General features: G+C 42.7%; 2 protein-coding genes across 5 annotated transcripts in view; one reads left to right on the top strand and one right to left on the bottom strand.

Moving 5' to 3' along the window:
* PLS3 (plastin 3) overlaps window positions 1–25,388 on the top strand; it is a 101,606-nt gene that overhangs the window by 24,894 nt on the left and 51,324 nt on the right. Inside the window, exon 1 of one of the 4 annotated variants that reach the window (XM_031944795.1) lies at window positions 25,198–25,310. The exons of the other annotated variants lie outside the window; for them this stretch is intronic. The gene's annotated coding sequence lies outside the window, so the exon portion shown is untranslated. Of the gene's footprint in view, window positions 1–25,197; window positions 25,311–25,388 lie in introns of those variants that run through there. 4 annotated transcript variants of the gene reach the window in all.
* LOC116420365 lies at window positions 9,155–14,972 on the bottom strand. The gene is made up of 3 exons (XM_031945074.1): window positions 13,651–14,972; window positions 10,791–13,269; window positions 9,155–10,461 (listed from the first exon to the last, which is right to left on the bottom strand). Exons 1-3 carry the CDS (start codon window positions 14,359–14,361, stop codon window positions 9,620–9,622), a joined length of 4,032 nt encoding a protein of 1,343 aa, XP_031800934.1. The 5' UTR covers window positions 14,362–14,972; the 3' UTR covers window positions 9,155–9,619.

Raw genomic sequence — 25,388 nt, 5'->3', positions numbered from 1 at the left:
AAAAAAAACCCCAAAGAGGATTTTTAGGGTAAGCTGGGTAGGGGGTGATCAGGAGAAGCTCAGTGCAGAAGGTGGTATTTGAAATGAGCCTTTAAACTTGGGACTCTAAGAGCTGGAGGGGAAGTTGGAGAACATGCTAGATATGGAAGGGATAGCACAGCCTATGTCATTGGTTCTCAGACTTGGTAGTGGTACAACCCTTCAGCATCAACCGAAGTTTGGCAGAACTCTTGGAGTAAGAATAAGAGCTCTAAAACCGATCGTGTTTGATGCCGATGGACAAACAGCAGAAGGTTCATTCGAAACTTTCGCTGTGGACTTGAAAGTTGGGCTGTTTTAAGGTTCTTTGGTGGTAAAAACATTGATAGAGCGGAAGCACTTGGCAAACCTGCAAATGATCTACAGATGTCTGTAGTTACTTGTGCTCTTTTCTCAACACTGTTTGCAATAGTGTCACTCCATTGTGGCGTAAGGAGAGAGTAGAATTTCCTTTGGGTGAGGATGGGAGCACATTTTCCAAAGTATAATGGAAATCGATGGGAAGATGGGATTCTAGATCTGCTCTAACTCATGGCATGGTATGGGGGAGAGACAACATCGGATTGGGGCATAAGATTTGGGTTCAGATCTTCACTGTTACTTATGACTCATGATCTTGGGCAACTCATTTCATCTGAGCGTGATTTTACCCAATTGTAAAATGAGAGGGAGTTAGACTAGATATTTTAACATTGACTCTTATGATTTTATGAACTTTTCAGGAGAGGTTGTAAAGCAGAGAATGCAGGTAGCTCCTAATAAGGAGAAATGGACAACATATTAACAATATGCCTCGTTATCACTTGCTCTGAATAACTGCATTTCAGAGTGGGACAGTTACAGTATTGTTCCACCAACAGACAAAATAACTCTTTGGTTCCAAGGCCAGGAGGAAGGAGTTGGGAGATTTTTTTCTTGTAGAATTCATCGTCGCTTGGGACGTTAACAGTAGCAAAGGCCAAGAAAGTAAGGGACTCGTCTCAGATTTCATGGCCTATTCAAGGCAAACCTGGTAACATCATTTAGGATTCATTATCTCTTGACATTCCTTTGCTCTTACCACTGTTTTCCTTTCTCCCAAATGTGCTCCTTTATTTAAGCTTGGAATTGAATAAATCATTCCAACTATCCATCTGTCTGGGCTTTGGCAACTAGCATTTGGCTGCCATGATTGTTGACCTCATGACAGAAATGGCTGTTCCTGCAATCTTAGAACTTTTTTTTTTTTGCAGTTCTTGGAGGTTGCTAGATGGGCTAAAGCTCAGGAAAGTGAAGGGTCACAAAAATAGTAAATATCGGAATTTCAATACCAATCTCTCCTGGCTTAGAGACCAAAGTTTTCTTTATGGTATCACTCTCTACATAACTTGAATTTTATGTTCTTTGATTTGGAGGGGGGTTTTAAAAAGAACTTTACTTTTCCAAGTTAGTCTTTTTCAGGTTCTTAGAGAATGGATGAGGCACCAAGATGGTTGGCAGTCATTGGGGTAGGGTAGACTGATAACTTGTGTGAACAATAAACTCTCATTAGATTTCTGAATGTAACTTAAAAAAAATTGCAAGAGAAAATAGCATTGACTCCCCTGACAGGTTTTTTCCTCTCTTTGCCATCTTCATTTTGCTATCTAACAGAATCAAGAATCGGATTCAGATGAGGCAAGCTTGTGAAGCAGCTAGGTGGATAGAGTGCTGAGTTTGGACTCAGGAAGACTCTGTTCCTGAGTTCAAATTCACCTCAAGACATTTCCTGGCTCTGTGACCCTTAGCAAATCACTTCACCCTGTTTGTCTGTTTCCTCATACGTAAAATGAATTGGAGAAGGAAATGGCAAACTACTCCAGTATCTTAGTCCAGAAAATCCCAAATGGTGTCACAAAGAGTCTCACATGACTAAAACGACTAAATGACTACAAAAATGACACTTGAATTGATAATAATAAAAAATGGCATTTGTGTTGTGACAAAGTATACTTATTTGCTCACTTGAATCTCGCAGCACCCCTGTGGATAGGTACTACAGGTATCATTTCCATTTTATAGATGTGGGAAACTGAGGCTCAGAGAAGTCATCGTGCACTTCTTGGAACCAGGGGCTCATAGCAATTAAGTACCATGGGTGGGATTTGAAGCTAAGTCTCTCCTGGCTCCAGGTCTAGTACATTCCATTCTGTCATGTAATAATAGATAGTTACAGAAGACACTTGGAGGTTAGGTGACTATTAAGTGATCAGAGGCAAGTTTGGAATTCAGAGCTTTTTCACTTACAGATCACCACTCTATTCACTGTGATACTGTCTCAAACCACTATGGCTTGCAGATGGTCTTGGCTTCTGTGGGTTTGGAGGATGGAGATGGGAACTAATGGCTAAAGTCATATCTTTGGATTGCCTAAGAAAACTGAGAAACTTTTTTTTCTGTCCCCTGTCGGTAACTTTTTTCTCAATTTCTAGATGACCTTATGATCTGCTTTTCATTCATCTGATAATTGTTGGGTGCTGATATGCTCTGTGTGCCTGAGGGTGGGCTTTTTGAGGTATGATTGCTTCTTGGATCAGCAGGTTGCCGCAAGATCGTGGAGGCGTTTGCCTTCTCTGAGGTTTGCCTGAATGTGTCTTTGTGGGAGACGAATGCCTTAGTTTTTAGTTCTGCTCATTGGAATAAGCGCTGACTCAAAGGAGATGACATGATGGTTCCTGTCATGGAACAGGATGGGTTGTGGTAGGAAGAGGATGTCAGACCATGCCCATATATGCTTGTGTAGCTTGCTCTTTGCCTTTTATAGAGGAGATGCTTTAGGATTCACTTCTTCAAGGCCTGAAAAATGTCCATTGTTTTCCTGCCTCCCTTCCTTCTGCCCTACTGCTATTCAAAATGCCGCTAGAATGATAGGCAACTTGCCAAGATCTCTTTTGCTGCACAGATACCCTTGGGAGCCATCTGTATATGTGTATAAATATATCTGTAGGTTGCAAGCTCTTGAAGGGCAGGGATCTTGTATTAAATATCTTTGTATTTCCCCACAAGGCATAATTTGTCTAATGAATGAATTTTCAAGTCAATGATTTTTTTTTTAAAACTTTTTACTCCTCAAAAGTTGGGGGAAAAAAACAACAAAAATATTGGACAATACTTTGATCTGTTTTCAAATTTTGAAAAAGGAGATCAGATCATAGAGATAGTTAAATACAAATATATAGCTGGAAGGGACTTCATAAATCTAGCCCAAACTCATTTTACAGAGTAGTAAACTGAGGCTCAGAGGAAAGAAATTAATTTCCCCAAGTTTACATAGGCAATGACAGAAGCAGTATTTGAATCTCTAGGAGTAGATATTCTTTTCCTTGCATCTCATATTATCTCACCAAAAAGTCCCATTATCATGTAAAAATAGGATATTTCTCCAAAAAGTCATTAGAAAAGAAAAAAAAATACTGAATATCCGAGTAATAAGTTAAGATGGCAAATACCTATTTTTTAAATAAAAAAAGTTGATTTTTTTAAATTGTGTGACCCAAACACCAGTGGATCTATCAAGAAACCAAATCTGGGTGATGATTATAAATATGATATTGTTAGTATTATTATTCTCCTCCATTATTATCATAGTTATTATTCCTATCTTTTGCTTATCTAAATCCTACTTTCTTAAAACATTTTCTCTCTTTCCTACTTTTCCCTCTCCTTTTCAGAAATAAAGAAGAAAATCCTTACAACAGGCACAGTCATGCAAAACTAAACAAATTTCTGTCAAATAAAACAAATTTCTACATTTGTAGTAAGTAGAAAATGTGTTATTTTTCACTCTGAGGTTGTTACCTCTGTCAAGAGAGAGTAAGATATATAGCATTCTTCATAATTGGTCCTATGGAATGGTGGTTGGTCATTATTGACCAGAGTTCCTAAGTCTTTTTTTATTATTATAGCTTTTTATTTACAAAACATATGCATGGGTAAATTTTCAACACTGACCCTTGCAAAACCTTCTGTTCCGACTTTTCCACTCCTTCCCCCTATCCGCTCCTCTAACTGGCAGGTAGTCCAATACATGTTAAATATGTTAAAGTATATGTTAAATACAACATATGTATACATATCCATACAATTATTTTGCTGCACAAGAAGAATCAGACTAAGACATAAGGTAAAAATCACCTGAGAAGGAAATCAAAAATGCAAGTGGACAAAAACAGAGGGAGTGGCAATGCTATGCTGTGGTCCACAGAGTTCTTAAGTCTTTCTGTGTTTGTCTTTACAATGTTATTATTGTATATGCTGTTCTCCTGGTTCCGTTTACTGTGCATCAATTCATACAGTTCTTTCCAGACTTCTCTGAAACTGTCCCTATTATCATTTATTACAGCACAATAATATTCAACCAGTATTCAATTCTCCAAGAGATTGGCACCCCCTTGGTTTCCAGTTCTTTGCTTCTATAAAAAATATACTATATTTATACTATACTATATATACTATATAATATACTATAAAAATATACTATAACTGGTACAAAATATTTATACCATGGATTTTATACATATGGGTTCTTTGGTCACTTTGTGGTATAGATCTGCTAATGACATCACTGAGTCAAAGGATAGGTATGAATGGTTTAGTAACTTTTAGAAGAGAATTTCAAATTGTTGTTTTAGAGTGGCTAGACCATTTCACAGTTCCACCAAGAGTTCATTACTGTGCCTATTTTCCCATAATTCCTCCAACACATGCCATTTTGGGGTGTCAATTTTGTCAAATATGATGGGTATGAGGCAGGGTTAGGATTCCATTAATTTACATTTCCTTAATCATTAGCCATTTATAAAAAATTTCAAATAGCTAATGATAGGTTTCATTTCAAAACTTCTTGTTCATATCCTTTGACTATGAGGGGAATGGCATTGATTATTAGGGGGACCTTATAGGAGAATGGCTGTGTGATTTATTAAACAGTTCTTAGAATTCTGTGAACCTTATTATCTCTTATTTGGTAATGGAGCCATTCCCCTAGCCATAGATTTAGGAAGGAATTTCTTTTTTGTGCTCCTCTAATTTGTTGGTGATATTAACACTCATGTCTACGTCATGAATGCATCTTGAGCATATCTTAGTACTGTGGTATGAGACATTAGTCTAAACAATTTCAGTGAGACTGCCATCCAGTTTTCCAGCAGTTTTTGTGAAATAGTAAATACTTAACCTCAATAACTGGGCTCTTGGGCTAATCCAACACTACGCTGCTTTGTTTATGTTATGTAATAAACTATTTCACTGATCTACTTCTCTCTTTCTTAGCCGTTTTGTAGTATGGGTGGAGGTCTGGTACTGCTAGGCCTCTTTCCTTGCCATTCGCGATTTCCCTTGAGATTTTAGGTCTTTCGTTCTTCCAGATAATTTTTTTTCCCGAGCTCTGTAAAGTAATCCTTTGGTCAGGGAGTATTGTCATTTTTAGTAAATGTGTTTATGCTACCCATGAGTAGTGCTGCAGTTACTTGGGTATGTGTTTCTGTTAAGAGTGTTTTGTAGTTGTATTCATATAGTTTCTCTGTGTGTCTTGATAGGTAGACATCTAAGTATTTTATAGGTTTTGTACTTTATTTAGGCAGCTAGGTGGGTAGAGCACTGAGTCTGGGGTCAGGAAGACCAAAGTTCAAATTTGGCCTTTGATACTTACGAGCTGTGTGACCCTGAGCAAGTCACTTCACCCTTTTACCCTAGTTTTCCTCATCTCCAAAATCAACTGGAGGAGGAAATGGCAAATTACTCCAGTACCTTGCCTGGGAAAAGCCCAAATGGGGTCATGAAGAGTCAAACATTGAAAATGCCTTCTCCCGTGGCTCTCTCTTCCACTACCCTCTCTGGCAAGAAACTTAGCTCAGTGTCTTCCTCTCTCTACTAGCTGTTTCTTTTCTGCTTCCCCCATCCCTGTTAACTATAGTTGTCTTATACCTCTTCCTTTTCTGGTTAAGCTCCTTGAGACTATTCACAGTTAGGAAATTGAGACTTGGAAATGTGGATACTCAGTCCAGGTCACATAGCTTGAAATTGGCTGACATTGTCTGGGTGCAAATCTCATCGATTTCAAGTTCAATAGTCAGATTTTGGCCACACTGTGAAGCATGGTGGAAAGAGTATTGGATTTGGAGTTTAAAATCTGATTTGGATTCATTTCTGCTCTGCTGCAGGTTCTGAGTGATCTTGAATAACTCTGAGCCTTGACTGCCTCATCTGTAAGGTGATTTTAAAGGTCTTCTCCTACTCTGGATAATACAAGTTAGACAAAGGATAAAAATTCCCTCAAAATAGAAGTTTTCTTAAATTTGGCATATCCTTGCTCTGTGGCTGGATTTTGAGCTTGGGCTGAAATAGAAATAAATGATTCAACTAATTCTACTGCTCTGAGATGACCCTCTTCTCTTCCTTTCTAGTACTTTAAATTGTAAGTCATTATAGAATCTATTACCTGATTTTTTGTGTCTCTGAAGTCACTTGATTCAATTAATAAGTGCTGTTCTCTGGCAGGTGAGAAACCCTTAGGTTAATTAATGAATTCTACCTTCTTTGGCATTTTGATGGATAATAAAGCCCTTACCATGGGGAACCCTTAAGTACACTTTCCATGTTCCCCTGTGTCATTTTAGGTGAATTGGTAGACTTGGAAATTACTTATCCTGAATTCCTTACCTCTTATTTCCATTTTTGGAGTCATAAGGTAGGAACTCTGTCAGTTCAGGTGAGAGAATACTATCAGAAAGAAGGTGGTTTTGATAGAGGAGGAAGCATTCATGTTCATGTTCATGGGGACATAATAATGGAGATTCAAATACTCTTCCTTGCCTGTGTCTGGACATGATTCCCTGAATGGTTTGGCTACTTGTTCCTGACACAACTAGGGAGAGAAAAACTACTGACTGTAATGGGAAGCAACTATTTTAAATGTCCCAGAGTTCTCCTTTGTCATTGCAAATGGATTGGAATTGTTTTGTCTGCTACTTTGGTGTCTATTGAATATAGATAATTTCTTTGGTTTCACATCACTTTTCTTCAGCCCTGTCATGTGATGTCACGGATGCCCCATGGGGGTTCTAGGAAAGAGATTGGGGAGTTTGCTTCCATGATAGGAGGAGGATCTAAATTATTATATGTATGATGGGGAGACTTCTGCTGTATGCCTCGCCTCCTGGAATAGTAGACGGGAGGTAGTTGAGAACACATACCTGAAAGTTGAAATATAGACTTTGAAAGTATCAAGCTTTATTATACTTCACATGAGACCCTCCCTTTCCCCTTCTCCAGGTTTTGTCTTTTTCTTTTCCTTCTGTGTAACTTTACCTTATGGTTCCACTTTGTAAGCAAACAATTATGGCACTTTCTTTTCTGTGTGTATATTTAACATTTCTTTAGTCAGTCTTGGAATGAGTGCTAAAACTTCAAGTTTTAGTTTCATCCTCTTGCTGCACACCTCTGGCTTTATACTTCAGTGTTCCCATAAAATGTTATTAGTCACAGATTGGTCTAATCTCCCTCCCCCCAACACATTTAACGATTTTAAAGAAGGCTCCAGAAGATCAAAAGTTGGGAAGCACTCTGCTTCTTGATCTTATATTAAATAAGTGCTTGAGATTAAGTGAATACATTTTATAATGGAGGGATTGGATGGGGTGGGGTGGGCAGTGATATGATACCAATTAAAAGGGTTTGTTAAGACTTAGGACTTCTCCCCAAGCTGATTAAATAGGCTGTTAGTCTCCCTGGGAGATGTTATTGGTGGTGCTGGGGAGCTGTCCAACTGAAAAGCTCAATTAGGTGAGTTTAGAAGGCAGTTAACAGCATTTTGTACCTGAATATAACATCACATAGCAACAGCCAGTTTGCTGGGTGCTACAAATTATCTTGGACTCTGGAATTTTGAGTTCTTTGCCTTCCTAAAACATAGCTGTTCACTGTTCCCTGTCATAATGTGATTGATTCTCTGGCTCTCTTGATTTGGGCCCTGGCTTCTGTTCCTAGCCCCTCTGCTTATACCTTTGACGCAGTGGGGAACCCCCACCTAGTGGCTTTCATCCTTGTTTCCTGGGTGAGGTCAAGCAGATAATGGGATGTATGGTTACTTGTACAAATTCACTTAAAAAATCTTGAATAAACCAATTCCTACAATGAGATGGAAAGCCAATCATAAGGCTAGAACTCCTGTCATAAGTGATAGAAGAAGAAAAGACACGAAGGAAAATAACATATTTTAAATATATTTAATGGAAAATGTGCCGCATAATAAATTTTTTTAAAAGGATGAACTGATAGCTTTTGAAAGAGAAAACAAATTCTTACTTTTCACTTAAAAACTCAACTTTAAAGATACTCAAATTAAACTGAAGTATTGCCTCATGAGCATCACACTGGCAAAACCAAATATAAGTAATAAAATTCACTCCTGGGCAGGCAGGGCTATGGAGAAAACATTGATAGTCATTGGTGGTTTATCATTTGACTACCAATGACTATCAATGTTTCTCCATAACCCTGATAACATATCAAATGATAAACTTGTACATATTTTTTGAAGAGTAACTTGGCAGCAGGCAGAAAAAAAATTAGCCTTCTCTCCTCTCCCCTCATCCTTTTAACCAAATAATTCCATTATTGAGAAATAAACCCTGAAAAGATTTTTTTAAATGAATGAAAAAGAGCCATGTGTTGATTTTCAGAGCCTCATTATTTGGACTGCAAAACAAACAAAAAATCCCCTTCCCAAAAAACTGGAAAGCAACTGCAACTTAAAATGGAAAAGGGGAATGAGGGAATAAATTGTGGCATGTTTATTTGATATACTACTCCACAATTAAAGATAATTAAGGAAAGTATAAAGGAATATGGAAAATTATGAAATGCGGCACAGTGAAAAAAGCAGAACATAGTACAGACTAACAACTTGAGAAGGGGGAAAATCCCTGAGAAAGAATGAATAATACTCAGGAAAACGTAGTTTTTGGAGAGCAACTTTGCAGGAGGCAGAAAACATTTTCCTCTCCTCATCCCCTATCCCTTCACTCAATGCTTTTACATCAGATAATTCCATTACTGGATAATAAGCCCTGAAAAAAGATTTTTTAAAAAATGAACCAAAAAGAGGCACGTGTTGAAAGATTTTCAGAGATGTATTACTAGATTGCCCCCAAATACTAAACAAAAAACACCCTCCCCCACAAAAACAAAATGGAAGGAACTGAAATTTCCAGTGGAAGAGGGGATGGATAAAAAAATTGTGGTGTTTTCATTTGATACTGTTAAGCAATTAAAAACAAGTAAAAAAAAAAAAACTATAAAGAATTCTGAAAACCTGAAATAGGGTAAACAAAACAGAATGGCTAGACCAATGTCTAGATTATCTATAATTTCTAAAAGGAGGAAAATGCATCAATATGTGAGGACTAGACTAAGAATCTTCACAGAAATATGAACTAATTGAAAAGTTATATTTTTTGTATTGAAACTAATTTATGTAAAGTAAGTTGCTTAGGAGGGAAGTTTGATTCTTAGACTTGCTTTTTGTTGGGGAGATCACTTCATGAATTGGGGAGGAGACAATTCAGATGGTTTCTTTCCACATAGGAAGTGCTTTGTTATCTTCCTCATCTTTTTCATCTTTGTTTTCTTCATCATCTTTTTCATCTTTGTTGTTGTGGTCATCTTTGCTGTCGCGGTCATCTTTGGTGTTGCGGTCATCTTTGGTGTTGCGGTCATCTTTGCTGTTGTGGTCATCTTTGCTGTCGCTGTTATCTGTGTTGTCACCACTGTCTTTGTTGCCGCCATCTTTGTTGTTGTTGTCATCTTTGTTGTCGTGTTTGTCATTGTCATCTGTGTTGTCGCTGCTGTCTTTGTTGCTGCTGTCGTCTTTGTTGTCGCCATCATCTTTGTTGTTATCATCTTTGTCATTGTTATCTGTATTGTCGCCGCTGTCTTTGTTGTCGCCGCCGTCTTTGTTGATGCCACTGCCATCGCTGCTGTCTTTGTCAGCATCATCACCATTGCCACTGTCTTTGTCAATGTCACTGCTGTCTTTGTTGATGTTGCTGCTGTCTTTGTCACCAACATTGCTGCCATCTTTGTCAACGTTGCCACTGTCTTTGTCGACATCACCGCCATCTTCATCGCCACCATCTTCATCTCCTCTGTCACTGCCTTCCTTGCCTCTGTCGCTGCCTTCCTCGCCACCACCTTCCTTGCCTCCTTCGCCGCCGTCTTCCTTGCCTCCTTCTCCGCCGTCTTCCTTGCCTCCTTCGCCGCCGTCTTCGTTGTCTCCGTCGCCACTGCCTCCGCTGCCTCTTTCGCTGCCGTTGTCACCGCCTCTGTCGTCACCGTCATCTCCATCTTTGCCACTGCCTTTGTTGTGGTCATCGTCACCATCTTCATTCTTGTCATCTTCATCGTCTGGAAAGGAAAAAGATCTGGAGAATAACTTATTTAAGGCTGGGGAAGGAATCCCAAAGACTAGAGCCTCTGGGGACCAGAGATCAAAGCTCTTCTTGAGAGAGTGGGATGGATTAAAAATGAGAGATTCGTTTTTGGACACGATAGCATGCCATGGAATTTACTTCACTCAACTAGGGTTCTTTTTGTTCCCTTGGGGGTGGGAAATAGGGAGAAAAATGCTTGTTAATTAGAAACATGATAAAATTAATTAAAAAGCCCTTCTTTTAAATTAAAAATATCTCTTGAGCAAAGGAGGTATGGAGTAAGTGAGAGCTGAGGTTACTTACCATCTGATTCCTGGGGAGGAGTAGCTTTGGTTTCGGTACTCTCAGGCATACAGGTCGAAGAACACTCATATACTTGTTCCGCTGAGACCTGGGAAGTAAGATCCCACCCCAGTGGCATCATCTCTTCCTCAAAAGGAAAAAAGACATGGGAACTAAAAGCCTCAGCCACTCGCTGTTCTGCTCGGAAAGAAAATTCAGGTTCTAACTCCTGGTTCTGGGACAGAGGAACATCATAAAAGAGCCTCCCTTGGTCTGAAGTAGAGTCACAGAATGTCTTCTCCTCCTGGGAAGAAAAAAACTCAAAGATTTGCTGTTCCCCCACTGAGTTGGGTGATCCAGGGAGTAGTATGACAGGGTCTGGTGACAAAAGGTCACCTGTTAACAGAAAATCAAGAGAGCTGGGAGATGTCACTATCTGTGCCCGAGAAGAAGCAAACTGAGAGCCGTAATTGTCTGTTCCAGAAGTCATGTCAGGGAATACCAGATCGTGGACCCCTGAAGGAAAATACTGGAAGGCAGAATGGTCCTCATACATGAAATCAGGAGAGTTGTACTGTGGCAGGTACTTTTCTCCTGGAGATGTGGCAGGGATTACTAAGCTGTGGATCGGTAGAGAAGCTGCCTCTGGGCTTGAGTCTTCCTCAAGGAGTAAATCTAGGGGCTTAAATTCATAGTTTAACTTCCTTCCCAACATAGGAGACTCAGAAGATAGCATCTCTTGGGCTTGGCTCAAAGGCTCACCAGCTGACTTGTCATCAATCGGGAAACTGAGAGAATCGATGTATGGTATTGTCTGTGCGCTGGAAGCATTGGGAGAAGGAGCAAATACTGTTTTTTTTCTCAGTGGGGGAGGAGATACTGATATGTTATATAATAATGCAGTATAATCAAGGGTTTCCTCTTCCTCTATTGGGAAATCAGGAGATGAGAATCTTGCCTTTTCATCTTCTACTAGGAAACTAGAAGATGAGGGTCCTGGCACCTCATCGTCTATCAGGTAACTGCGATATGAGGGTCCTGGCAACTCATCGTGTATCAAGTAAGTGCCATACGAGGGTCCTGGCAATTCATCGTCTATCAGGTAAGTGCGATACGAGGGTCCTGGCAACTCATCGTCTGTCAGATAACTGCGATAGGAGGGTCCTGGCAACTCATCGTCTATCAGGTAACTGCGATAGGAGGGTCCTGGCAACTCATCGTCTAGTAGGTAACTGCGATAGGAGGGTCCTGGCAACTCATCGTCTATTAGGAAATCATGAGATGAGGGTCTCAGAATGTCATCGTCTAGGAGGAAACTGGGATACGAGGATCCTGGTATGTCATCCTCAAATAGAAAATCGGGAGATGAAGCTCCTGGTGATGCCTGAGGAGAGACCTCAAAAACTAGCTTCTTTGCCACTAAAGGAGGAGATTCAGAGAAATCACTGTCATGGGCCTGGGAAGAAAGTTCAAAGGCTGCCTGGTCCTCGAGAAGGAAATCAAGAGATCTTTGGGGTGGCAGTGGTCGTACCTTTGAAGGAGAAAATTCATATACTGTCTTCTTTCGTACTGCAGCAGGAAATTCAGGGGCTACCTCGTGGATCTGGGAAGAAAACTCAGGGATTGACGTGTCTTCGAACAGGGCATCGAGAGATGTGCAAGGTGGTGACACTGGCTCTGTGGGAGGAAATTCATAAACAGTCATCGTTGTCGCTAGAAAAGCTTCAGGGGCTAGTGCTTCATGGGCCCCTGAAGGGGAAGGCTCACGGGATGAAATGTCCTCAAATGGGTCATCTAAAGACCAGGTACATGATGTCTCAAGTCTTTCAGAGAGGAGCAACCCTGAGACTGCCTTCTTTCTCTGTGGAGAAGGAGTGTTAGGTATAAGTATTTTGTCGTCTGGTGAAGGAGGCTCCTCCCAGATTGGCTTGTTCTCAAAGAGGCATTCGAGAGCATGGCGGTATGCTCTCTCTGTGCTAGGAGAAAATGCAGCCGTTTGTTGAATTTTCAATATGGCAAGGGCTTCGGATGGCGGCCCTTCTGCCTGGCTAGAAGTTGCAAAGGATGATGCTTCGGGGAACATGTTTCCCAGAGGCTTGACCTGTGCTGCTTTTGGTGGAGAAAACTGAGAATATGAACACTCACGGTCTGGCTCTGTTTCCAAGAGAAGAAGGTCAGGGAGGGGTATCCCTTGGGCTACATCAGAAGAAAATGCACTAGTGGAGTCTTCCTCAAATAGGAAATCGAAAGAATGGCGTGGTGATTCCTGTCCTGAAAGAGAGAACTGAAAGCCTAGTTTTTGGTCCGTTGTGGGAGAAGCAGGGAGCACTTTCCCATGCACCAGGCTAAAAAAAAACTCACTGTCTGAGTCGTCATCAAACAGGCACGCAGAAAACGGGGATTGTTCTAGGTGTGCGGTGGAAGAAACCCTGCAGTCCGATTCCTCTTCCAGCGATTCCTCTTCCAGTGGAAAAACCTCACGGTATGGGATTCTCTGGACCTGGAGAAAGAAGGCCAAGCACCTACTGGTTTGTCCTCAATCCAGAAATCAAGAGGCTGAAGGTGTGCTGCCTGAGCTATTACAGACAATGGATGTGGGGCAGGTAGGTGGCACATTGGATAGAGCACCAGCCTGAAGTCAGGAGGACCTGAGCTCAAATCTGGCCTTGGACACAACACTCCCTAGCTATGTGAACCTGGGCAAATCACTTACCCCCAAAAGGCCTCAGCAAAAAAAAAAAAAAAAAAAAAAAGGCAAGACACACACACACACACACACACACACACACACACACACAGACAGAGACAGACACACACAGAGAGAGAGAGACAATGAATAAACTGGTCCCTGGGAAGGGGATTCATAGGGAGACCCTTGTACCTGGAAAGTAGATGTGCAGGGTTCTTCGTCTTCATCCAATGGCTCTAGAGTTGTGGTCTTTAGTTGTGGTATTCTCATGGTAGGAGATGACTGAGAATCTGGCTCGCATGGCTGAGAATCATCCTGGCTTTCCAACCCATAAGGAGATTCAGGGACGAATGACTCTTGGGACGGGGGAAGAGAAGGCCCCCAGGCTGATGGGTCAAATGGCAAATCAAGAGATCTGGGAGAAGACTGTCCTGGAGAAGAAAACTCATACAACTCTGCCTCATTTTCTGATGGAAAAAGAAGCGGAGAGTCTAACCTCTCCTCTGTTTGCTGTTCAGTCATGGAAAGAGAGGTGGAAGGAGAAGAACCAAAAACGAGCTTCTTTGAGGGTGGGCTTTCCCCTTCCATTTCTTCTTCCACCTTAACCTTTCTTTCTGGGCTCTGCAACCACTGAATTTCACCAAGATCACCAGGGATCTCTAGAGGAGGGCTACTTGGCTGGGTTGGGCGGAAATCATCTTGACTGAAATCGCTGCTGCCTACTGCCGGGTCTTGGATTACCTGAGCGGCGGCGGCGGCGGCGGCGGCGGCAGCGACCGCTGCTTCCCCTGAGGCCGAGGCCCAAGGGGGAAAAGCTGCTGGGTAAATTCTGGGGGGTGGCGTAGCTGGCAGGACATCACTGTCACTGTAGCTGTCATCGGAAATGTCCTCAAACTCCGCCATGGTCCTGCACCTGACGCTTGGCCTTGATCTCGCAGCCTCTCGCGAGATCTCGTGGCTGTTAGCGGGGCCCCTCCCCTCTCCTCCCTCTCTAGTGCAGGCTTGTTCTCACCGGTAGGCCGAGGTCTAGATGGCCGCCCTCAGTAGCCCGTGGCTGTCGGTGTCCTCAGGCCAGCCAGATCTCTGAGGCGAGGGAGCTCCGGCCCCAGAACTCTGGGTAGGTGTGGATTCTGAGGCCCCCGGGATAGCCAGGGAGCCCAGAGAAGCTGAGAGAGCGCGCGCCTCAGCTGCCCTCACCCTCCCTCAGCCGCCTTCTGCCTCGTTCTCGTTCTAGATCTCGCTCTCGTTCTCTGTCTCGCAGTTAGCCTCGTTCTAGTGCGTAGCCTCGTTCTAGTGCGTAGCCTTGACCTGGCGCGCAGCCTCGACCTGGCGCGCAGCCTCGACCTAGCACGTAGCCTCGACCTAGCACGTAGCCTCGTCCTAGTACGTAGCCTTGTTCTAGCTTGAGCTCTGGTTCTAGATGACATCATCTGAACCTTTCCGCTCGTGTGGCACCCCGCTATGCTGGGCGGCTTGGTTTGTGTGGCACTTTGCCGTGCTGGTCTGTTCTTTCACAAGAGACCTGACTCCTTCCACCTAGAGATGCCCTCATTCTCCCCCTCTCCCTTTTTGGGTGATTTTTACAAAAGGGAAAAAGTGGGGAGAAGCTTTTGCCTAAATTGCGTAGAGGAGCGATACCCGGAAATGGCTACTTGATGATTTCCTTATTCATGTTAATCAGATTTCTCATGTTTTAAAGTGCTAAAGTTCCCCTCACATTATGTGTGAGGCACATGATTAAGATCATAGGTGGAAAAGATCTCAGGAATTGCCTAACTCCTTCATTTGAGGACAGCGAGAAAGGACTTGACCAAAGTCATATGGCCAATTTTTGTCAGTGTAAACGTTTGAACTCGCGTTTCGTGGGATCAAATAGTTAAACCTAGAGATCATTTACATCAATCCCTTAATTTTATGGTGGGAAACAATGACGTGCAGAGAAACTCATGATACCCCAGGGGATCCAGGAGGACAGTCCCTGGACTTGATAGGGATGGCGGTGGCCCCAGAACTCTGGGTAGGTGTGGATTCTGAGGCCCCCGGGATAGCCCAGAGAGAGAAAAGGGATCCATAGCCTTCCAGCTTCTTCCAACTTCGAAATTCTTGTGACCACGTCATGGCCTTGCTGTCCCCTGGCCCTTGCCAACTTTACAACTTCTTAGAGTGCTTGAAATAGTGTTTTATTTTGGGAGGTTGGAAAAATCTGTGGAGTGACTCATTACAAAACCAAGCAGACCAAGCAGAGGCTCTGGTCTATGAAAATACAGGCTAGAAGGCTAAGATGTTAGACTTTTGTGCTTGGACTGTAATCACCCATCTGGGTGTGTCCTCATACTTTTGGTTTAGTTTTGAGTGCACTTGCTTTTGTTCGCATAATAAGAACGCAAAGCAGATTTGATATTTTCGGAGAGTTTCTGGACTCCAGAAGGGTGTGTTATGATTCAGGAAGTCATCACGAAAGCTTTTTATGATTGGGTCTTTCTCTCTCCTTCCCCTATGGCCTCCCAACTGAGGACTGGTCCCCTCACTCCCAGCTCCTGAGCCCATTTCCAGCTCAAGGTCTGTGACCCTAAGTTTCAGCTTGGCAGATGGGATATGACAACTCATTTCTTGAGGGTTCAGCCACTGAGGCTGTGCTGAAGCTGGGTGTGTCCCTAGTTGAAAAGGCTTGGTTGGGCCTACTTTGCTCTGCTGGACTTAGGGAGGGAGACCGAGGGGAAGTAAATGGACAACAAGAAACAAAGAAAAAGTGGAAGATGCCATGATACCTATTTTGATAATTGCCCAAGGTCGTCATGGGGATCAAGAGCAACTAGTTAAGCATGAGGGAACTGTCATCATACTTCATGGCCATTACAGGGAAACCAATTCAGAAGATGTCTCCTGGGGTGATGGAGCCGGGAGGTTAGATTACGACTGAATGTACAAGTTTTGTTCCTGTGGTGAACTTTAAGGAATGTTAGAGATTTTCAAATTATTCCAAATCCTTCTTTCTTCATCAAGATCATGGATTTCCAGGTGGAGGGAATCTCTGAGGCCATGTAGTCCAATGACATGTAACTCAGAAATGGATCCCTGACAATTGCTTTTGACTTAGAAAATCACAGGATAGCTTTATAAACTGTGTGGATTGAATTTTATTTGTTAAACTTCTCCCATTAACATTTGAATCTGGTTCTACCCTGGGAGTCTTCCCTGAATGGGATACCTGATCCTATCTAACCCTTCTTATTTCATTTATTTGTGTTCATTTTAAAAACTTCTGACCTCAGCAAACATAGGATAAAATGAGTACTTCTCCATATATTGTACAATAGAAGGAGAGGGTCATACCGGACAATCTGTGTCGTCAACAGCTTGCTTTTAAAATAATTTATGAATTCAACACATCACTTGTCTGTGATTGCTTCTGTTTTCTTTCCCATTCAAGAATGCTTTAATGATTCTTTGTCTTTTTTTGTGGGGGCCGAGATAGGTGAGGGGAGACCATGCTTTCCCTAGCTGCTTTGTCTTTCCCAATTACTCTTCTTCCTATTTGGAAAGAAAAGCAAAGGCTTAACTGCAAATAAAGGTAGTCAAAACAAGACAAATTACCTATATCATTTGGGTTGGAAAACATTTGTTCTCCTGGGTCTGTCCACTTCCTATGTATCATTTTATAGAATCTCTCCAGGTTTCTCTGAAACTGCCCCATTTGTTATTTCTTACTAAGCATTAAATAATTACATTCATCTACTTTAATTTCTTTAGCTATTCCTGAGTTCATGGACACGCCTTTCATTTCTATAACAAAAAGACGTTTCTTTTAATAGAAATCATAAATTTTTGAGCTGTTGGGGACTTAAATATTTAACTTGTCAACTGAGACCTGGAAAGGGCAAGTGAAAAGTCAATATCTTACTTTAGCATTTCAGTTCCAGAAGCCTTTCTTAAGCCCCGTCTGTGTTCTCCAGACCCAAGATTGTATTCCCTTTATCTACCCATATAGCCAGTCTGTCCGTTCCCTTGAGCTCAGGGATCCAGCACCTGATGCAGACTCCCTTTATCTTATTCATAGGTCTTGAGACACTTAAAAAAGAAGGATTTTTTTTGCTTGTAAAGCTCCACCAAGCTTGTATATCCCGGTGATGAAGCAGTTGAAACTAGCAGCTCCTTCCCCCCAACACAATATTTAGGTGATGCTCTAATGTCTTGTTTCTGGTCCCCAAATGCATGCATTCAAAACTCAGGTGAAGAGGGATGTTTTTTGGGAGGGAGCTGTTTGGTTAAAAGTCAGGCTCATTTTTCAGTTCCAAATTCTCTCCCTCCACCACCCATTGAGGAGGCAAGGAAAACAAAGCCCATTACAGACCAGAATGGGAAAGTGTCTTGGATTTGCAGACAAGGGAACCTGGGTCTCACTCCTGCCTTTGTGGTCAGTCAGCCTGGGTGATCCTTCAGCAAGGAGCTTAGATGCCAGTGACTCTAAGGTCCCTTTTAGCTGCACCAACTTAGTAGCCCTGGGAAGTAGGGAAAACAGGTATCTGTAGGTTCATTTTACAGATGAGAAAACCAAAGCTTGTGGAGGGTCTTCCCAACTGAATCTTCTTACTCAATCCATTATTTCATGCTGGATTCTCTTAAAAAAAAAAAAAAAAACAGTCACGGATTTAGATTATAGAACAGCCCTACTGCTGAGTGGTCCCCAAGCCCACTGCCTGAGAGACAGCTGGGCCTCCTGGGGGGGGGGTGGCAGTAAGCAGATCAGTTCTTCTACTGGTTCACCTCTAAGCAGAAGACTCCCATGTCTCAGCAGCAAGACAGAAGTCAGCTGGCACTCAACTTTCCCAAGTGTCATGTAATCAGAGCAAGGGACTGGCATTATTTTCCAGCTAAAGAAACTGAATCTGAAGTGGTAATGCCTTACCCAAATGTTGAGGGATGAAGCGATGTCAAAGAGACAGCTGGCCGACTCAGTGAATAGAGTGAGACAAGATCAGATCTGGCCTCAGCCATTTCCTAATGTATGTCTCTGGGCAAGTCACTTCAATCAATTTGTTTCAGTTTCCTCATCTATAAAATGACTTGGAGGAGGAAATGGTGAATCTCTCTAGTATCTTTGCCAAAAAAACACCAATTGAGCCCCCAAAAATCTGGACACGACTTAAAAAGACTAAACAATGGCATGAAAGGGAGATTGAAAGGGTGTTCTGTCACCTGCTGCCATGTTCCTTCTGGTCTGGGGTAGCTGGCTCAGTCTTTATTCCCAGATGGGATCAGCTGAGTAAAGTAGAAGAGAGGTATGGGTGTTAATGGAGATCATTAGAAGAGGCAACAAACCAATTTTTTTTTATTTGCTTTTTTTAAATTTTTTTATTTAATAGCCTTTTATTTACAGGTTATATGCATGGGTAACTTTACAGCATTGACAATTGCCAAACCTCTTGTTCCAATTTTTTACCTCTTACCCCCCCCCCCCAGATGGCAGGATGACCAGTAGATGTTAAATATGTTAAAATATAAATTAGATACACAATAAGTATACATGACCAAACCGTTATTTTGCTGTACAAAAAGAATCAGACTCTGAAATAGTGTACAATTAGCCTGTGAAGGAAATCAAAAATGCAGGTGGGCATAAATATAGGGATTGGGAATTCAATGTAATGGTTTTTAGTCATCTCCCAGAGTTCTTTCTCTGGGTGTAGCTGGTTCAGTTCATTCCTGCTCCATTAGAAATGATTTAGTTGATCTCGTTGCTGAGGATGGCCAGGCCCATCAGAACTGGTCATCATATAATATTGTTGTTGAAGTCTATAAGGATCTCCTGGTCCTGCTCATTTCCCTCAGCATCAGTTCGTGTTAGTCTCTCCAGGCCTTTCTGAAATCATCCTGTTGAATACACCAATTTTGAATATAGGATGAGCCAAACTTGGGGTCAGAGAGAGAGAGACAGCTGGGCAGGTTGAGGTCATCTGGTCTAGCCCCTTTCTTTTTTCTTTTCTTTTCTTTCTTTCTTTCTTTCTTTTTTTTTTTTTTGTTGTTGTTGTTCTTGTTGTTTAGATCAGATTTATTTGTGTGCAAAGTGTTTCTTTTTTTTATTATAGCTTTTTATTTACAAGATATATGCATGGGTAATTTTTCAGCATTGAGAGTTGCCAAACCTTTTGTTCCAATTTTTCCCCTCCCCCCCCCCGTCCCCTGCAGATGGCAGGATGATCAGTAGATGTTAAATATATTAGAGTATAAATTAAATACAAAGTAAGTTTACATGACCAAACTGTTATTTTGCTGTACAAAAAGAATCGGATTCTGAAATAGTGTACAATTAGCCTGTGAAGGAAAAAAATGCAGGCGGGCAAAAATATAGGGATTGGGAATTCAATGTAATGGTTCTTAGTCATCTCCCAGAGTTCTTTCGCTGGGTGTAGCTGGTTCAGTTCATTACTATAGCCCCTTTCTTTATGAGAGAAGCATCGGAGGCCCAGGAAAAGCCCCTGGTAATACCGGTACAAATGGAGATCTTAGGAATCCAGAAAGGAGGCATGAGAGAGTACGAGATTTTGAGTGTCAGAACTGAGATTGAACCTTGACTTTGCCCTTCAGCAGCTTGGTTCAGTCACTTTTCTAGGAATATTAGTTCCCTCTCTCACCCCCTATTCTCTTCATCCTTCCAAGAGACTCAAAGGAGATTTTCAATGTTCGCCTTGCTATTCCATTCTCTTGTACAGTCATATGTGACCCCATTGGGGGTTTTCTTGGTAAAGATACTGGAAGGATTTACCATTCCTTTCTCCAGCTCACTTCCTTCCAGAAGAGGAAATGGAGGTCAGTGGGATGAAGTGACTTGCCTAGGCTCAATTTGAACTCGGTCTTGGTGATTCCAGACCTGGCACTCTCTCCTGTGGTACCACCTAGTTGCTTCAGTTCTTATATTGCATTTTAAAAATTAAAATTTTACTGATGTCTTTTGTTTTTTAGATCACTTCCAAACGTCATCCCCCTCGCCAAGCAGCGAGCCTTTTATTCAGAACACCGAAAAACAGTTTAGGCAAACACAGGGCCCCCCATTTGGGCAATGTAAGCACTGCCCCCCACGGTCCCCTTCCCTCCTTTGACTCTGATATATAGCCTGATGAGAATCCTGTCACCTGATGCTTTTGTCTGGCTGGCGATGGTGCCTCAAGAATTAAGGGGGGGATCATCCCCATATCCTGTGCAAGGGCCCTTCCTCAGTCCTGTCACTAGTTGGGAGTCTTTTCGCTAAGATGGGATCTCTTTTGGATTCAGTACTCTCTGACATGAGGGGTAGTCTCTGATTCAGTCATGGACTAGCTGTGTGACCCTCAGTTTCCCCTTGTGTGAAATGAAGGCTACACCTGCCTCACTGAGGTGTTGATAGGATCAAAGGAGAGGATATATAAAGCACTTAAAAGTGTTAAGTAAATGTTAGCTCTTATTGTAAAATGGAGGTTGGAAGGGACTTTAATGATTACCTAGCCCAGCCTCCAGGGCAGAGTAGGCTGGGAAGGAGAGAAGGAGGAGGAAATGGGCGGTACCGACAGAAGAAATAACTATTAGGTATACTTAAACGGTCCATTGTAGCTGTTGTTGAATTTAACAGGTAGACTATGAGTTCCTTGAGGGCCCAGTTTTATTTATTTTTTTTTTTTAAGCTGGGGGGGGGGGGGAGGCCCTGGAACCATTTTGTCCAACTCTAGTTTGAGAGTTGAAGGAAGTGAACCCCTGAAAGATTGGGGCTTGTTAGTATCAAAGGTGGGGTTTGAAGCCCAGTTTTCTGACTGCGGAGGCTGGGATCTTTCCATGGTACCTCCCTGCCTGTTTGAGGGACTAGTAGGGAACAGGTGCAAGGAGGCCCTGTTTTCCATTGCCAGTCATTTCTTTATTCTTCCCAATCCCTGCTGACCTTCTGAAGGCCCTGGTATACAAAGCAATAGTTAATCTGGCTTCCTCTGTGGGGAGTAATTTGAACACTGGGGAGAATGTGGGTACCTAATATTTGAAAGTAGGCAGGTTCCTGGATGATTTTTCCAGCTTTCCAGTGGGTATTTAGGTTGTAGTTATTTACCCTAGGGTGCGGGAGTGGCCCTGGATGGTTCTTTCTAGCCTTGAGGGAACTGGTGGTATCCTTTTATAGCAGGGAATGTTGGGACTTGCTGTCTCAGGTAACATTCGGGAGAAGAATGTTGGGTTTCCAGCTTAGCATTCTGGGTGTGGGCCTATGTTTCCGGGAGGGCTGGAAGGCCCCAAAGGGACAGGCCTAGCTCTTCCTTTGTCTTTGGTGCAGCAGAGTTCTCTTGCTTACATTTGAAATGGGTTGTTTTGGCAGTTCAGTTTTTGCCATGATTATTTTCTTTGCCCTGGAAGACTGGGTTTTCTCAGGGACTGCTCACTTTCAATAATAATAGGCTAATTATCCTAATGTTAAGGGACATTCTTTCACCTGATAAGATGACTTTGCTACTCTCTGAAGAGCCTGAACCTTGCAAATATTATCTCCTTTGTTTCTCCTTAATAACACTGGGAGATAGGTACTGTTATCCCCTTTTTACGGGTGGGGAAACTGAGGCAGACAGGTGAAGAGGCTTGTTCAGAGTCACACAGTTGGTAATTAAAAGTGTCTGAAGTCGCATTTGAATTCAGGTCTTCCTGACTCTAAGGCCAGCCCTCTACCTACTGATACAAAAACATGTAGTGCCCCCCCCCCCTTTCATTTTACTGTAATGAAAGAAAAGAGCTGGGGTTTGGAACCCTGGGGCTCCTGACTCCAAACTCAGGATTCTTCCCATTACCCCACACTGTCCTGGGGTGGGAGTTGGGATGAGGCTGAATTCTGTAGCAGGAGAAAGGGGACCTTCTCAATGCCTTAGTAAGAGAGTAGTCTTCTTTTACAATCTTATGCTGAGAGAGATAACTATATCTATCTATCTATCAATATATTTATATTACATTTTATATTTATAATGTTTATACAGGTATAAAAATAATGATTTGCATTTATGTCATTTATTCATTCAGTTGTGTCTTCATGACTTCATTGGGGGTTTCCTTGAAGTAGTTTGCTCTGTCTTTCTCCAGCTCATTTTACAGGGGAGGAAACTGAGGCAAACAGGATTAAAATAGCTAATGTCTGTAGTCAGATTTGTGTTCCTGATTCCCAGCCCAGTGCTGTCCACTGAGCCACCTAGTTGCCCAATTTGCATTTATATTGCAATTTAAAGTTTACCAAACACTTTCCATACAAGATAGTATCTCATTTGAAACCCTGCAATTGTCCTGGCAGGAACTTCAGGTGGTATCCCCATTTTCACAGTGAGCAGTAAGTCCAGGCTAGGGTCACGCCACTAGCTGGTGGCTGAGATTTCATGTCAGTCCAGCCTCCAGGACCAGTTCTTTGGGACAAGCTTAAGAACGCTGCCATTTGGGAGCTTGTGTGTACCGTGCATGCGTCATCGCGTGTACCCTGGATGCAGAATGGAATCTGCCCTGTTCCTTTCTTTTATCCTGTCTCCTGCCAATTGTGACCTCGTCTTTGTCTCCGTCAGTAGTAGGCTAACCAGAGGCCCCCGGGGGCTCTTGGTCCTATGGTAACTTGGGCCCTGGGAGAATGGAAACACCCTCAGGTATGAAGGTGGACTCACTTCCTTACCTTAGCTCTGGAGGTTTCTCTGCAAGTACCATTTAAAGCTTTTGTAGAAGGAAGGTCAAAGTTTACTTAGCAAATGTGGAAAGTATTTAAGACGAATTGGCTGCAAGTTACAAAGGAATCACAGAGAAAGTGGGGGGGTGATGCTATTTAATCCAATGGGTTACCATAGTATCCAATTCAGAGACTTTTCAGGAAGACACAGACCCCTCTCCCTTCTCCCAGGTTCAGGGGAGGCTGCTAAATTTGGAGGTAGTGAACTAGGCCTGATACTACCTGGAGGACCTTAGTCAAATGGCTGAAACTCAACCTTGCGGCCCCCTCCTGTGCAGAAGGCTTCTGTGGTGCCTGCCACGCTGAGATCCCCTGCCATCCTAAAATTGGTGATTGCCTTGAACGTAGCTCTGTACCCCCTTTGCTGGGGGTATTTCTAACTAATGAATCCCAAAGCATGGATTAAGTTCTTACTGTGTGCCAGGCTCTGTGATGAGTGCTGGGTAAGCTTAGAGTAGCCAAATCGCTCCTGTTCTAATGGGGGCACACGACATATAAAAAAAGCTAGGCACATAAAGCATAGAATAGATGAAGAGTTTCTCTCTGAGGGGAAGGTGGGGACATGACCAAGACAGACCAGGAAAGGTCTCCTGGAGAAGAAATGTGGGCAGCTAGGTGGCTGGAATACTGGGCTAGGAGTCTAGAAGACCTGTTAAATCTGGCCTCAGGCACTTCCTAGCTGTGTGATCCTGGGCAAGTCACTCAAGGCTTTTTGCCTTGGTTTTCTCATTTGTGAAATGAGCTGAAGAAGGAAATGGGAAGCCTTGCCAGTATCTTTGAATGACTGTAAAGAAAGAACTTTATATTGGATCCGGGAGGTCAGAGAAAGCCCCTGGAAGGGGAGGGGTCCAGACCTGCACTTTAGGATAATCACTTTGGCAGTTGTGTGGAAGATGATCTGGAGCTATGGGGGCTGGGAGGATCGGGGTGAGGGATGGCTGAGCTGGAATTGCCCCCCCCCCCACCTGGCACTCTATTGTCAGCTTAACTGTGCAGGCAGTATTCCAGAGGGCCGAGAGGAAATGATCTCTCTCCTTAACTTTTATACCACCTTTTCCAAACAATTTTCTATTTCGTATCATGCCTACAACTTACACAGTAGGCGGGAGGGCCTTCTGAATTAACGGGCCCACTTAACCCTCCTCCCTTATCAATTGTTCCACAAGTATAGTAGTCCCTCAAGCCATTGGATGGGGGCATTAAGAGAAGAGGGAGAAGTTCAGGATCAGGACACCTGTAGGGGGGAGGGTGATTGTAGAGGGCCGGAACTCTGGAGAAGTATACTTGAAACAAGCATACTTAGAACAAGGTGTTAACCCAGTGGAATGGGTTCTTTAGTTCACATGTACTTAGTGCTTAGCATGGTGATGTAAGGGTTCTCTAGTTCCCGCATATTCAGTATACTGTGATGATGTAATTGTATTAAGATATATAAGGGCCGAGAAGGACTGGGAAAGAGACGTTCTATCTTTGACCAGCCTCAGGGTGGCTGCCCTGCCTTTGTCACTAAGACCAAGGACTCGGGCTGTCCCGAGGACCTCCAGACGTTACAATTGATAATAGGAAAAGGGTTGGCATTTAGAGCGGGGTCAGATCAGTTCTGGATGTGATAACATTGGAGATGCTGAAAATACATTTATTTTGAGACATCGAAAAGTCAGGTGAGGTCAGGAAAGAGGTTAGAGCTGGATGTAAAAGCCATGGGAGCTGTGATGAAATCATGAAGAAAGTAGTGAGTTAAAAAAGAAGGGAGCGTAAGGTGGGGCTTTGAGGGGCACCCCCGTAGTTAAAGGGCATAGCACCAATGAGGTATCAACATGGGAGACTGACAAGGACTGGTCAAACAGAACCAGGAGAGAATACCATCAAGATAACTTAGGAAAGAACAAAGGAGGAAAAGGTAGATGAGAGGCAAAGGCTGAGACAGAGACATTAAGAAAGATGACTTTCACAGAGGGTCATCAGGTGTCCCATTGTGAGGTCACCGGTAACTTTGGAAACCAGTGTAATGAAATGATGCAGCTCAGCAGTCAGGGGCCAGAGGGTTAACAGCCTTCTCAAGGGAGAAGAGTTTAGGATGTTATCGGGTAGGAATGCTCAAATAAAGTGAAGGGTTTCTTGAGAATGAAGAACTCACGGGCCTGATAATCTGGTAAGGAAGGGCCAGTAGAGATGGAGACATTAAAAGGGGGGACATGGGGGTGATGGTGAGGATAGTCTGGTGGAGAAA

Source organism: Sarcophilus harrisii, chromosome X (assembly GCF_902635505.1).
Source record: "Sarcophilus harrisii chromosome X, mSarHar1.11, whole genome shotgun sequence".
NCBI lineage: Eukaryota > Metazoa > Chordata > Mammalia > Dasyuromorphia > Dasyuridae > Sarcophilus > Sarcophilus harrisii.
This window is presented reverse-complemented; position numbering and strand designations above follow the sequence as displayed.